The sequence below is a fragment of the Doryrhamphus excisus genome, linkage group LG6 (assembly GCF_037039965.1).
Source record: "Doryrhamphus excisus strain RoL-2023G ecotype Guam linkage group LG6, RoL_Dexc_Guam_v1.1, whole genome shotgun sequence".
Taxonomy (NCBI): Eukaryota; Metazoa; Chordata; class Actinopteri; order Syngnathiformes; family Syngnathidae; genus Doryrhamphus; species Doryrhamphus excisus.
This window is the reverse complement of record NC_136362.1, coordinates 17,230,088-17,244,895: the sequence shown is the minus strand read 5'-3', so window position 1 is coordinate 17,244,895 and position 14,808 is coordinate 17,230,088. Positions and strand designations below refer to the sequence as shown.

Genomic DNA, 14,808 nt, shown 5'->3' with positions numbered 1-14,808 from the left:
CTGTGGAAGAAAATACAAAAGTCAAGAAAGTCCTCAGACTGTGGGGGTCACAAATTCTTTATGATTAATCTCCACCTCTGTGATGATTGCTCTGTGCTGCCTGATCCTGCGGTATTCCTCGTCCAGGCCGACGTTGTGAAGCAACGAGAGGGACAAGGGCTTGCCATTCCGACACAGGATGGCCTGACATTTGCCCACGTTGGCAGCTGTCAGGATGAAGCAGCCACTGGGGTCGGTAGGGTCATGTCGGATGTGACACAGAGCGGCAGAGCCGCCGAGCTTCTGGCCTGCAGTTCCCAGCTTCCTGCAGTGGCAAAGTGGAAGAACTTTTTGTTGGTCATGTGAAATTTCTAATCTATGATACGTGCCCCACTGGTGGTACAAAGGCTTAATCTGCTGGTACTTTGTGAAGATTTATTTTTAATAAAAATACTAATATCTGCTCTAATACATATGAAATATTTATACAAAGTGAAATGCATTAACTTTAGATTTGCTAAAATTGAATTAAAATTCCATTTTCCTTTCCTTTATTCTTCCCCCGTTGAGGCACAGCAGCTTGAGAAAAATAACCTAAACCTGCTACGATAACTTGAATTATGTCAAATGATTTTTCGTTACAACAGGAAGTGAATAAACAGAGTTTGGGTGAGCACAAATCCACCTTTGCATGACAAGAAACGTGTTGGTCATGTAGTCCTCCTCGCTTTTGGTCTTGTGGAGCTCCTCCGCCAAGATGTCGTTCATGGTGCACTGCAGAAGGTAGGGCACTTCCACGTTCCTGTCGCCATCGAACACACCATACAGAGCCTCGCGACTTCCGCAAAACCTGTTTACTGAAAGCGCTGCGACACAGAGTCTGAAAGGAAACAAAAAAGGAGGTTGATGTTTTTGAAGGGTGAACAATAAAGGCTTCAAACAGAAGTCAGTTTATAGATTACAGGGCACAGTGATAACCATGGTAACAGCAGCGCTCAATGCAGGCAATTGAGAAACAATAGCTTCCATGGGGAAAGCAATGTCTGCAATTTCTTTCCTCTCTTCGACCTATCGACCTCACACTTGCGTCTGGGTGGAGATGTTTTAGCTTGTTTTCAATATGCACCTTCTATAAAATGACTGAGGCTTCACTGGACAGGTTTTTTTTTTTGTCCTACTCAGAATTGACTGATTGAACTCACTTGTTCTTGACGCCGGAGGCCTCCGTGTAACCATGACTCCACACAGCAGGCCCACCAGGTGCATCGTTCGATGAAAAGGTCGGAGGCGGATCAATACGAAAGCAGCGGATATTACTGCAAAAGAAACAAGAAGTAGATTAAATTCTTCATTTCCACGTAGTGCAGTGAGCTCGCTGCGGATAAAATATCAACGCACTTAAGTTGCTCCAGGGTCTTGTGGTCCAGGTTGAGACGCGGGTTTCCAGTCAGGTCCAGTTCTTGAAGCTTGGGAGGCAGATTCTCAGGCAGCGTGATCTCGCTCAACTCATTGCAGCTCAGATCCACACACTAAGGCCACAGAAGATATACGTGTGTACGTAAATACTTGCAGAAAAGAGACACTTGTCTGCCATTTCATTAGGTACACCCGCACAATCCAAAATCCAATCCTTATTCATTATTATATTCTAGTGCTTTTCTGTGCAGGAGGACCTAATGTTTTTGCCACACGCGCTACCCTGACGACCTTACTTTCATTTCCAATAACTGCATGACCTCAGGGAAGACCTCAATGGCGTTGGAGTGGGCGATGAGTGTGTGCATACGTCTGCAGTTCATGATGGTGGTGGGCACGGTTTTCAGTGTGTTCCCGCTCAGGTCCACTTCCTCCAGCTCCTCCAGCTTGGCCATTTTGCTAGAGAGGTGAGAACTTACGTGAACGGGACAATACACTGATGATTGGAGTGAAGCAAAGGTACAGATCCTCTCATCGTGTCTAGAAAATATTGTTTACCATGGTGACCATGTTTACCTGGCTGGGAAGGTCTGGAGATGGTTGTAAGCCATGTGCAAAACCCGAAGGTGCGTATGGCCCGTCAGCATGGGAACGCACTTGTCTGTCAGCCGGTTATTGGTCAGGTAGAGCTCCTGCAGGATGCTGTGGCTCTCCTCTGACAGAGTGGAGGGAGGCAGATGCTCCAGTTTGTTGGCTGAAGCATTTACGCATCGTAAGCTAATGGAAAAAAATGAATATGGTCACAGCTCAAAAACAGATAAAAATGAAAATTTATGTTGGGGGTATGCTGGAGCCTATCCCAGCTGACTTTTGGCGAGAAGCGGGGGACACCCGTGACTGGTCGTAGAATTAACTTTAATTATATAATCATAAATATTACTATAACATTGCAATGATAAGAAATGAAGCAATATTATTTTGGTGAGGTTGCCTGCTGTCATTCTAAAATAATTGGTATTCTCTGAGTTGTTGGGGGGGCGCATTTCAATGCAGACCCAACCAACATGTACAAATTTATACTACTAAACATGCAATTTGACTCTTGAATATGCTTGTATGCTCTCCAATTTGTTGCATTTTCTAGGTTTCAGTTTCAAGTTCAGTCTGTACAGTACAGCTAAGTTAATAAATATTATCATCACTTTCTCTAGTATTTCACTGCACTAAATAAACTGATGTTATTTGTTACAAAATGCAACATAAACATGATCAACTATAGGTATTTTATTTGCCAAATATTTGAGGAAAGTTATATTAGAATATTTTACCACTTCCTTACTTCCTTCCTAAGCTTTCTTTCTTTATATGTTAATTTCTGTAATACTTACAGTACGCTGAAATCCTCATTATATTGTACATTTTTCAAATATGATTTTAAAGAAAATTAACATGTATTTCCTCTCCTTCATATTGCAGCTACCTTTTATTCCCTCTACCTTATATTGCAGCTACCTGACAGATTTGAGGAACAGGTTGCAGGGTAGCTCCACTAGTTGATTATGGTGCACGTCGAGAACTTCCAGCAGAGGGCGCTCCACCCTTTCAGGCAGCTTCTGCAACTGGTTGTGTCCCACACTGAGCTTCCTCAAACTGCTGCTGCATAATAACCTGCATGCAGATGGCCAGGTCAGAACCAGTATACATATGTTAATATATGTATACAGAAAGACAGTACAGACAGAAGAAGAGAGAGATGTGCTGCATACAAAGTGACCTTATAGGGGAAGCAAGTCTCTTGTGTGATTTATGAGACTGTTGGAGACTGATGAGAGGCTGGAACAGGGCAGGCTGAATAAGACGCACTGCACTCCATTTAGAGGATGCGGACACATCACTGAGGGACACTCACCGCGCTGGGAGTTCGCTGATGAGGTTGTGGCTGGCATCCAGAACTTCCAGTTTCTTCGCTTCACACAGCCAGTCTGGCAAAGACTCCATGAGGTTCCTTCAGGGGGGGGGTGGACAAAATGGGGTGATGATGATGATAAATGGTGTGCAGTTTGTGAAGTGCGCAGGCTAATATTTCTTCTGTGTGTATTTAATTCCCAGCAGTGCCAAGAGGAAGCATTTCAAGGCCGAAATATATTTTAAATAACCGGTAAAGTGCATTGAAACATAAATTTCCCGCAAAGATTACTGTCTTTTGCTTTGTGACCTGCTTCCACATTTCACATTAAAGGTCATGCAAAATGTTCAAGCAATGACAACCCCTTTAAGTTCATATTTCAAGTGTAGTGATTCATGTTCATATTGCGCGTGTGTGTGTGTGTGCAATTTTTCTCACCGTGATATGTCCATGTAACTAAGATTGGAGGGCACAGGGCTAACATCCAGGCTTTGCAGCTCTGTAAGGAGAAACCCAAACTCATTAACCTACAGCAAGGACGTACGTATACGTGGTTGTCTACAAAAACACCGGGGAGGGGAGGCTTCGGGAGACAGTGCGGCACCACTACATGTCATGTTACACATTCACATCAGCAAGCAATGGAGGGCACAGCTTTACTTAATGGCAAGAAAAAAAAAAAAGACAAGAGACCCACCATTGTTGGAGGCGTAGATGCCTTTCAGCAGGCAGCCCTTGACCTTGAGGCTTGTGATTTGGTTTCGCTCGCAGTGAAGCACCTCTAGTCTGGGAAACACAGAGGCATCCAAGTGCGTCAGCCGATTGTCCCTCACGTCCAGTTGGGTCACGTGCCTCAGCAGGTCGGGTTCATCCGGAATCATGTTGGAGATCTTATTCAGCCTGGTGGAGAACAGTAAGGGAATCATGCTCTGCTTCAGAATGTCATAGCACATGCTGGGGTTTATGGAAACCGGACTACGATGCTATTTTCCCGAATGGCGTAAAATCTTGCGGGATCAATAAAGTATCCGCAGCATCTATCTGTTGCCAAACCAATCTTGACTGTAGGCAAGACGCAATTATGTTGCCAGCTATTTAGACAATAAATGTGTATATGTGTTTTCAGTGAATCTGCACTACAGTACACATAGTATACTACTATGACTTAGACTACACTAGTATATCCAGGTTTCATTCCTATTGTATTTCCCCTTAAGGAGACCTAATAAAAAAAAAATTTGTGAAAATGTGAGGAGTAAAGAACCAATATCACAACCCCATGAAATGTATGAATAAGCATTAGGACTAAAATGAAAAATACTATGATAATGAAGTCATAGAAATATAACAATAAAGTTAAACCTGGAGGAAAAGAGACTTTTCCATTGCAGATCATCCTCACAAAAACATCCATGACTGGTCTTCATTGCAATTATTACAAAAAAAAATGTACTGTACTTGAATCTAAAGTTCATTTATTGTCATTCTACAAACTGTTTTTTTATGAAATTATTTCAAATTAACAACTTTAACTCTCACTTTGCAAGAAAGTAAGTACCTATAGCGATAATTTTACAAGAAAAAGGTGTAACATCAAACACCATTTCTTGTTATTGGTGTTACACAAATAAAATGTAAATGTAAATCTATATCACTAGTATTTAGCAACTCCGGTGACCTGCAGAAGACCGCTGCCAAGTGACATGTGAGCATGTAAATATTTTTTTTAATGACTGAGCAAAGTTACGAGGCGTGAGGTATTAACCGGCAAATAGTGCAAGTCACTCCATCTTGAATTAAAGGGAGACACCTGACAGAGTCGCAAAAAGCAAATGATTTCCTGATTGTCTGCAGTCTGGCTGACTTCTTTCCATGCTGTAGTTTCCATAATTACAGGGACAAACGTGTTGTCAAAGTTCAACCGACAAGTGTTATTATGTCCCCCCCGTCCCACCTATTTGGCTACCTGAGATCCACGTGTTTGACACGGAGAAGCCGGAAGTTCTGCAAGGTGAGCGTTTCCAGGTTATTGCCAGCCATGCACAGCTTCTCCATGGAAGCCAGGCGCTCCAGCACCTGTGGCACAAGGCTGAACTGGTTGAAGGAGAGTCCCAAGTAAGACAGCCTCTGAAGGGAACCCAGCTCGTCGGGAAGCTCGCTCAGGCTGTTGCCGTCGAGCAGGAATGTCTGCAAACTGAAAGAACGGGAAATAGAAAACTAAATTAAAGAAAATTTTAATTTTTCCTCTCACAGATGTCTTTGCGCATGTTACACATAATGACCAGCAGGTGGCAGCAGGAGCACAAATGCCCCTACTGGTCACTTCTGGAATGTGCAAGCATACCAGATCATTCCATCAGATTAATTTCTCATTTCACTCTCCGTTTGCAGCCCACATGCCTGTATGTTCAGCGGCAAAATGAGTTTTACTCGCATATTAAATCAAAGCTGTTCAACTAATGCTGCTAAATCACTCTGTTGAAATGAGGTACTTCTCAGAGTTGTCCAAAAACAATAGGGTGCTCCAGATTTGTTGTGTGGTCTTTCCCCGTGGTGTTGCTGCACAGTAGAAGGCATCCCCTCTCTGCAGAAACACATTTTTAAGTGATAACTTTTTTCCCTCAATAGTTCAAAATCAGAATAATTTTGTATCTCCAGTCCACACGGGCTTTAATGCTACCATTAATGCTTTGTGAAGCTAATTGGATACACAATCTAATGTCATGCTAATTTAAATATGATTCTTCCCTAATCTGTTGACAATTGTTTCAAAGGAAGTTCCTCATCAAAAGGTCACTAAAAGTAAAACATACAATCTGGTTTATAGAATTCAATCATATTGCCACCTGATAGAACCTAAAATAATTTTCCCCCTTCCAATACAATGACATAACCGAGTTGCCAAGACAGGACCGCAAAAGTAAAGAGGAGTGTGTGCAAGAAAATACTAATGGAGTGTAAACATTTGATTGTACACATGAAATGAGCCAAAGATTCCATGAAATAAGAATAGATTGTGCAGAACAGCAAACATTACGAGGGACTTGACATGACAGAGGCCATATTTGAATGGGAAGCGTCACAAAGGGGATAGCGCTTGTTGAAACTAGTGCACTGTGGCGGTTGCAATGCCAGGTGTGTGTTCCTAGGTCACCGCCACATTAGCCTATGTAAACTTTGGCACTTGGGTTGGATAACATTTTTGCCTGCTTTGAAGAAAGCAATAGCCTTTTCTGAACAACCTAACCTGTGAAGAAGAAAAAAAAAAACAAAAAAAATGGATTTCATACAATAAAAGAACAAAGGTATTGGGACACTTGCTCAGTACTTATAAAGGTTCTATATTCTATCCATTTTCTAAATAAGGGATTACTGTACACTGCAGAGCTGCATTTGTCCAATGTAACAGATATAGACCAGGGGTCTCAAACAGGCCAAATGTGGCCCACAGGACACTAGTTTGAGGCCCCCACCTTGATATGAAAGTTTAATGTTAGTGCGGCCTGCGCAAGTTTGATATGGATGCTGTATGGCAGAGGTAGGGAACCTATGGCTCGGGAGCCAGGTAGGGCTCTTTTGATGACTGTATCTGGCTCTCAAGCATTTCTTACCACAATAAAAATTTATTTTTGCTAACATTTTAAAGTAAATCATCACAGAATTGACTGTTAAAAATAATATTCAAAATCAACAACTTTCTTATGCATTTTAATTCGTCCATCTATATTCTGCTGCAATACGGCCAACCATATCTATCTTTCCTGATGATATTTTCCAGGTCAAACACCAAAACTTGATTATTACTGGGTAATGCTGTAGTCTACCTCGGTCATTGAGATGTCAAAAAAACATGTAAATGTAAACTTTCCTCCTTTAGTCAAATAGCTAAAGCTGCAGACGAAGATGGCCAAAAGAATGAAATACGTCTACGGAGTACGGTTTATTATTAGACACTGCGCTGCTCACGAAAGTGTGCTGGCCACACCCCATTGCCGTGGGGTAGTGTGCCTGGTCTACGTAATTAGAGCCCATTATCTAAAACTGTTGGTCTTACATAAAAATACACACATTTTATTGCATTCAATGTTTAAAAAAATGTATATGGCTCTCACAGATACACATTTTAAAATATCTGGCCTTCATGGCTCTCTTCGGCAAAAAGGTTCCCGACCCCTGCTGTACGGTATCATGTACCCAGAAAAAAATATTACGTTTGATTAATGTTCATGTTAAAGGTTAAATAATTGTTAATAGTTATCCTCCCTATCCGTGTGGAAGTGGTAAGTTTTTGGCTATTTAAGTTTAAAGGAAATAACTTGGAGGCTACTGTTTAGGTCGCTAGCTCTCTAGTTTGCGAGTTAGCATGTGTCACAAGACCCTGCAGTTTCGCAATATGTTGTAAATAAAAACAATATAAATGTGACTATAGCCATGTTTTGTCATGTCTACAGGGCTCTAATAATGCTTTGTTAATTTTAATCTGAAAAAAATAATGTCTACCCACCAACTATATGTGGTTTCTTAAGTTTTTATTATTTGCCGTTTTATTATTATTATTATTATATTTATTTATTACTGATTGATTGATTTTCTTTATTTTTGATTTGTTTATTTATTTTCATCATTTTGTGTAGAAAAATAAAAAGTAAGATATTTGAGAACAGTGGAATGTTTTATCAGAGCTTTTCTTGTAGAAAATCGGAACCAAAGCAAAGTTTATTCATTTTTCTGTTTTTAATAAATGCGTTTTGTTTGTTTTTTTGGAAATTCTGATGCGGCCCAGCCTCGCCCAGACCCTAGCTCCAGTGGCCCCCAGGTAAATTGAGTTTGAGACCCCTGATATAGACTATATATCCATTACAACAATGTAGCGATTGGAATGTTAGTGTACGGAAGTACACTAACATTAGCTGACATTTTAACACCAACATCAAGCTACATTCGCCAAGTCGCTGAAGAAAAATAAGATCATTCAACAGTTTCCACATGACTGACTGATAGTTGGCAGAGCTCCAGGCATTATTTTAAGCTGGGTAGTGAAGCCTGCCTTTTTACAAAGCTGTCCTACGTGGTTAGTGGTAAGAGAATAAATGGGGCAGGCTCATCTTGCAAAGGGACACAATCAAAACCCAGTACACAATTCTGATACCTTGTGCCTGGCTTCTACCTACTTGGACATGGCTCCAACAGCGTTGGGGACACAGGGCAAGTAATTACAGCTGAGGTTGACCTCTGTTAGCGTGGGGATGTCACAGATGGCCAGTGGAAACTGGCCGAGGTGGTTGTTGGACAGGTTGAGGCTCCGCAGACGAGAGAACCTATACAGTGAAAGAGAAAAGTACACAGACTTTTAACACTTGCAAGAGTATAATGTTGAGTTTTGCAAACAGTAAACGCTGACGTCTGTGTTGTGCATTAAAACACTAGTCACCATTGGCATTTAGAGAAGTGACCTTCACATGATTGGTTTGTTGCCGTTTTCACTGTTTCATCTGTGCACTCGCATACCTGCATATAAGCAACGCGATAAGAACTTTTTAAACTGGCCATATTGGATTTTTACCCTTACTGTTTGCACACTTAACACACGCAGAGACCAACCAACAAGGTGACCCAAAAACGGTAGCTTTTAAGAGTGATTGATCAACATGGGCAAGTGATTCCCGCAGGCAACGTGTGTGTTTGTGCATGTCATTCATCCATTAAATCACCCTCTGCAATCTGCTGAGTAATGCTCACATCACTCCCCTGCTCCACTAGTCTGTCCTATCATGCCATCTTCTAGCTTGATCCTGTCTGAAACTGCGCCCAAGATTTTATCTAAGCCACTGATGAGTTTATGATCTTTTGTCTGCGAGCAGGATTAGAGTTTGACAGAAGTCAATGGTAAATGGAAAAGCAACAGTGTAGGAGAACAAATGTCTCCTGCATTTACTTTTGGACATGTACAGCACAATACTGCAGCATCCAAAGCTAAGGCACAACAACATGGCAAGCAAATGTTTTACTTTTGTCAATACGAGCCCTGTGTCCAAAATGTTACAATGATGCGTCCATGACAAATCTGCTTTACCAATGTGGAACCAGCATCTGTTTATGTTGCACATACAGTGCTGTGAAAAAGTGGTTGCCCCCTTCCTGATTTCTTATTTTCACACTTAAATGTTTCAGATCATCAAACCGGTATTAGTCATTGACAACACAAAATGCAGTTTTAAATGAAACTTAGTAAGGGAGAACAAAAAATCCAAACCTATGTACATCAACCCTTTATCAAGAGGTGATTGCCCCCTAAACCTAATAACTGCTTGGGCCACCCTTAGCAGCAACAACTGCAATCAAGTGTTTGCAATAACTTGAATGAGTCTCTGTGGAAGAATGTTGGCCCACTCATCTTGGCAGAATTGTTGTAATTCAGCCACATTGCAGGGTTTTCTCGCAAGCACTGCCTTTTTTAAGGTCATGCCACAACATCTCAACAGGATTCAGGTCAGGACTTTGACTAGGCCACTCTATTCCAAAGTCTTGGAGTGTTTTAGATCATTGTCCTGCTACAGAACTAGTTGGTTTCATTTTGAGGTCACAAACAAATGGCTAGACATTCTCCTTCAGAATTTTTTGGTATAGACAGCAGAATTCACGGTTCTATTTATCACAAGACTTCAAAGGTCCTGAAGCAGGAAAACAGCCAAGACCATCACACTACCACCACTATATTTTACAGTTGGTATGATGTTGACTGATGTGATGGGACACACATTCCAAAAGGTTAAACTTTTGTCATGTCAGTATTGGGGAATAACATGATGTTTTCTGGCGAAACTGAGACAAGCTTTAATGTTCGTTTTGTTCAGCAGTGGTTGAGTCTTCAGCAGGCATCAATTTGGGTTGTTTACGTTTATCATTAATACTGGTATAAGTCATTTTCTTATCATGGGAAGAATCTATAATGGGATACCAGAGTATAAAAAATATAAAGTGGTTACTTTTACCTTCACCAAAGACGTGACTGTTCCCAATGACACAATGCGGCAGCAAGATCAAAAGGGACACCACATTCTTGTTTTCTCATTAGTTATTTTTTTAAATTTTACAGTGATTCTCACCTTCTTCATCAAAATGTCAACTTTCTTTGGCTCCATTGTAGGTTGTTGAGGTGAGAAACACTTCAATTCAAGTAATAAATCATAGCAAACACTAAGGTGGTGTCCATATTGCTTTCGTTGCCACATTGTGTCTTTGGGAACAGTCATGTCAAAAATCATGTCTTCACTTAAGTAAAGTAACCTTAAATGTTCATTCCTTGCTTTTTTACATGATTTATATGTATTAAATGCATTTCAAGATGTTTTCCCAATGTAAAACTACCATAGTAAAAACTATGAAAAAGGGGTTAAGGGTTAATGTTGTTGGCTTCCTGGAAGATTAATTGCATTTATTTTGTTTTTTTATGGTAAAAATTGATTGGGTTTGCATCCGTTTCAGTTAGAATCAGACCTCCTCAACGAATCACTGACGTTAACCAAGGTTCCACTATAAAAGTGCTGTGCTGCACAGTGACTTTGGCGAGTTATCCTCTTTCCTTTGGAGGACTAGACTCAGACTCAGAAGAACTCTCTTCAGAAGCCAAATAAAGGGGAAAAAACTGTCTCAAAGGATCCTGTCAGACCAAGCAACAAAAGAGAAGTCGCCCGTAGCGGGGCTGCCCCACGACTGAACACTACGTAATTCCCAAAGGAGGAGCAGAAGTTCAACTTGAGAAGAAGCACGACAATGAAGATAGAAAGTTAAAGTCTCCTCAAAGGGGCATTATTGCACTGGGCTAGCTTTGCTGGAGATTTGCGCTCTCAAAGTGCTGTCTCGTTATATAATCAATGAATATTGGGCTTACAGTCGTTGAGTGGCCGGATACAAAACCCTGCTTGAATGCTAATGTTGTTCCGTCCCTGTTTAACAATACAGGCATTTCATTGAAGTCATAGCCTATTAAAAATGAACACCCTTCTTCATGTCAAATATTGTGTCAAAAGCTGCCTCACAACGTGCTAAGGCAACCCCACATATGTAAATAAACAGGCCACACACATTTGCATGGAACTTGAGCCAGTGAGGGATGACATCGGTCTCAGACCGAGTGTGAGAGAGACAGAGAGATGCATGCTGGGAAAGCTGTTTCATGCCAGAGGAAACAGCAAGTCTCCCAGACAACTGATTATGCATATCTGATCCACCAGTAAGTATTTGGCCATAAAGCAAAGATGGCATGCGGCATGTCCACGCATCACTCATCTCTTGAGAGAAATAATAAAAGCACTGTGACTCCATGTTAAATGTCACACACACACAGTCTTTATTTATACTCCAAGCACACAAGAGACCTTCACAACGTTATCCAAACACATTCATAAAGGGCCAGAACGTAGTACGTTTTGATGATGGTTCCTTTAGCTGCGACTTTCTACCCTGTGCCTTCCTTCTGATTACTGACATCCTTTTGTGTCGCACTAAGTCAAATGAGGATGAGCCTACTCACATTTTTACAAATGTTTCAATGTCTGGCCGCCAGGGGATCTCATTCAGATTTGAAAAAAACATTCATCCATTCCTCACCATGCTGCATATTTAAATAAATGGTCACGGTTTGTTATTGCAACTCATTCACTATTTTATCTCACACGGTATGGAAGACTACACAAGCACAACCACACATTCCTATCCTTTCATTTTCACTACATGTGCCTGCAGATATGTAGGATACAAGTGAAAGCTCTCACAAAAAACACACAACATATTTGTGTAAATGCAACAAATGACTGTGCACACTAACAGCCACACATACAGTATATACAGTACGTCTTTGGCTGTGGTGCTTTAATCTAGACCCACATGCATGCAACAGATGGTGCCCATGGAGAGAGGGCGCTAGAAGGGCCTGGCACATTTAAAGCTCCCCTGCAGACGAATCTGACCTTCTGGGCTCATTTGGCCGTGCCTGGTACAGCATGGCTCTGGCGAGCCTCTTTGGTCTCTATGTTCCCCCTCTTATTCCTGGTGTGCAAACTGCAGGGGGACACTTAAGTGATTCTAACTTGTCAGTAATGGCCTGCTGGGTGCAGTGATGCCTTGTTGGTTGTCACTGTCTCATCACACAATGGCCCAACTCACTGTAGCTAGGTGTGTCGACAACTATGACTTTATGTCTGACTAGACTTCAGCTAAGTTGCCGTACCTTTGCAGCTGCTGCAGCCACTGGTCAGCAGGCAAAAAGTTGTGTTTAAGGTTCAGATGGGTGAGGTCGTGGCTGTAGAAGAGGTTGGGTGGAAGTTGCTCCAAACTGCAGCAGGAAAGATCGACTGAGTTGATCCTCTGGGACACCATCTATGGATGCAACGCACACACACACACACACACACACACACACACACACACACACACACACACACACACACACACACACACAGAGTTAAACAAGATTACCACAAGCATGCCAAGAGTGTTTTGCTGCTTTGTGTTAGTGTGTGGCTTATGGCTAAGAAGTCAAATGTCACTTAGTGGCCAATCTTAGAACTATTGCGGTAGCAAGGGAAAGTCAAGCAGGTTGCTAACCCATACATGTCATTGCAATGTTATCTAGCTTGGATCAGTTGGTTGTTGGCTGGTAAATAAAATACAGTATCTCACAAAAATGAGTACATAGTAAAGTGGACAAATTAACATTTAAAATACAAATTAACCATGGATGTACTTACTACATTAGTCAGTGTATACATCAATGAAAGTAAGTAAACACACAGGCATTACTGTTTAAATAGTTGGCAACACAAGTGAGTACAGCCCACAGTGAACATGTCTAAATTGTGTCCAAAATATCAGTATTTAGTGTGAGCACCATTGTCATCTAGCACTGCTTTAATCCTCTTGGGCATGGAATTCACCGTAGCTGTGCATGTTGTTATTGGACTCCTTTTCCACTCCTCCATGATGACATCATGGACCTAGTGGATGTTAGACACCTTGCGTACCCTCCTGCTACCGGAGGAACTCAGGTTGTCAATTGGGTTCAGGTTTGGAGACATACTTGGCGACCATCACCATCGCCCTTCGTCTTCCTCAGCAAGACACTTGTGAATTATGAGGTGTGTTGGGCTCGCTATTATGTTGGTATACAGCCCAGTTGCTTCAAGAGGCCACAGTGGATGTTGGAATTTCTTCCTCTCAATGAACCCCAGTTCCGGCAGTACTCAATCAGCCCCAGATGACTCTACCATCATTATGCTTGACAGTAGACTTATGTAGAATTATCTTGGCACTCACTTTTGTTGCCAGCTATAGTATTTAGACAATGACTGTGTGTTAACTCCTTTTCAGTGCATTGTAAATACAAGCTGTACACTGACTACTCTTCAGTTACAATTCTATAGTCTTGTCCCCTGAGAACATGTAATGTGACATAAATGGTTGCTGAATATGCACTTTTTTTTAAAAAATACTTCCAGGCGATCTTCTCAACCTGAACAAGCGCAGGCAGACTAAATCACTGAAGAACTTGACAGTATTTACTTCACATAAAAAATATTTATCTTACTCATCCCACCGGAGAAAATATCCCTCGGGATACATCAGTTGGGGGTTTGGTGCCTAACTCAAGGCAGTGCTTATAGGCAAACTGACCCTTTGCAGCAAACCCAATTCCATATGCTTTCATCCGCAGTGGGTATACTTTCTTTAGGTTGTTGCAATACCTGAGAAAGCTGTATTACAGCATCCTCTTCCTAACTGAAGGTGAATAGACAAGCACTTGGGCAGCGCAAAACGGTATTTGTGCGGCCTAGGCGAGGGCATGTGCTGCCTCTACGCAGGCAGAAATTCTATTCTGAGTGGCCCTGTGGGTGTTGGTGACATGCACGCCCCTGTTAATATTTAGAAAAGAGGTTTTCTGGCTATGACCTACTTCAGTTCAAATGAGAGAAAGGAGAGAGAGCGAGAGAGTGACACAACAGAGAATAAGAAGGGGTGGCCGTTGACTTCCACAGCCAAGTGTGGACCACCGGGAAACATGTTAACTTTGCTGTGCTTGCATATGCACTAATCATGGCCGATGTTAAATAAAATTTGCAGTCGCATGTGCTTGTGATTTATAATGCAGCTGACCCATAAATAAAACCAGGCAACATATGCAAACATTGTCTCGCTCCGTGTCTCTCTCACAACATGTTTGCTTGTGATACCTTAGCAGCGTGTCTGTGCCAGCGGAGGTGCTCCGTGAAGCTGTCGAAGCTGACATAATAGGTCTGACTCTGAGGCCCAGCAGAGCTGAAGGCCAAACAGTGATTGTGCTTCTTCACTTCTTCCACCTGCAGATATAAAAGACACATACAGTTAAAGGGATGTGACAATACTGAAATCCTTGCCCTCTCTCTCTCTCTCTCTCTCTCTCTCAATAGCCCTATTAGGGAAAATTTACGTTTTTAATCATCTAACAGCAATATGTGTCCCTCTCTTTTGAG

The 14,808-nt window shown here is 41.7% G+C and overlaps 1 protein-coding gene across 1 annotated transcript in view; it reads right to left on the bottom strand.

Annotated features, from left to right (window-relative positions):
- phlpp1 (PH domain and leucine rich repeat protein phosphatase 1) overlaps positions 1–14,808 on the bottom strand; it is a 48,398-nt gene that overhangs the window by 2,347 nt on the left and 31,243 nt on the right. The window contains exons 4-17 of the mRNA XM_058066233.2: positions 14,530–14,655; positions 12,531–12,679; positions 8,473–8,619; positions 5,268–5,495; positions 3,999–4,201; positions 3,740–3,800; positions 3,305–3,400; positions 2,908–3,063; positions 1,972–2,172; positions 1,692–1,854; positions 1,378–1,508; positions 1,182–1,295; positions 665–859; positions 76–304 (exon numbers count right to left, since the gene is read on the bottom strand). Of these exons, the coding sequence (XP_057922216.2) occupies positions 76–304; positions 665–859; positions 1,182–1,295; positions 1,378–1,508; positions 1,692–1,854; positions 1,972–2,172; positions 2,908–3,063; positions 3,305–3,400; positions 3,740–3,800; positions 3,999–4,201; positions 5,268–5,495; positions 8,473–8,619; positions 12,531–12,679; positions 14,530–14,655 (2,199 nt within the window). The remainder of the gene's footprint in view (positions 1–75; positions 305–664; positions 860–1,181; positions 1,296–1,377; positions 1,509–1,691; positions 1,855–1,971; positions 2,173–2,907; positions 3,064–3,304; positions 3,401–3,739; positions 3,801–3,998; positions 4,202–5,267; positions 5,496–8,472; positions 8,620–12,530; positions 12,680–14,529; positions 14,656–14,808) is intronic.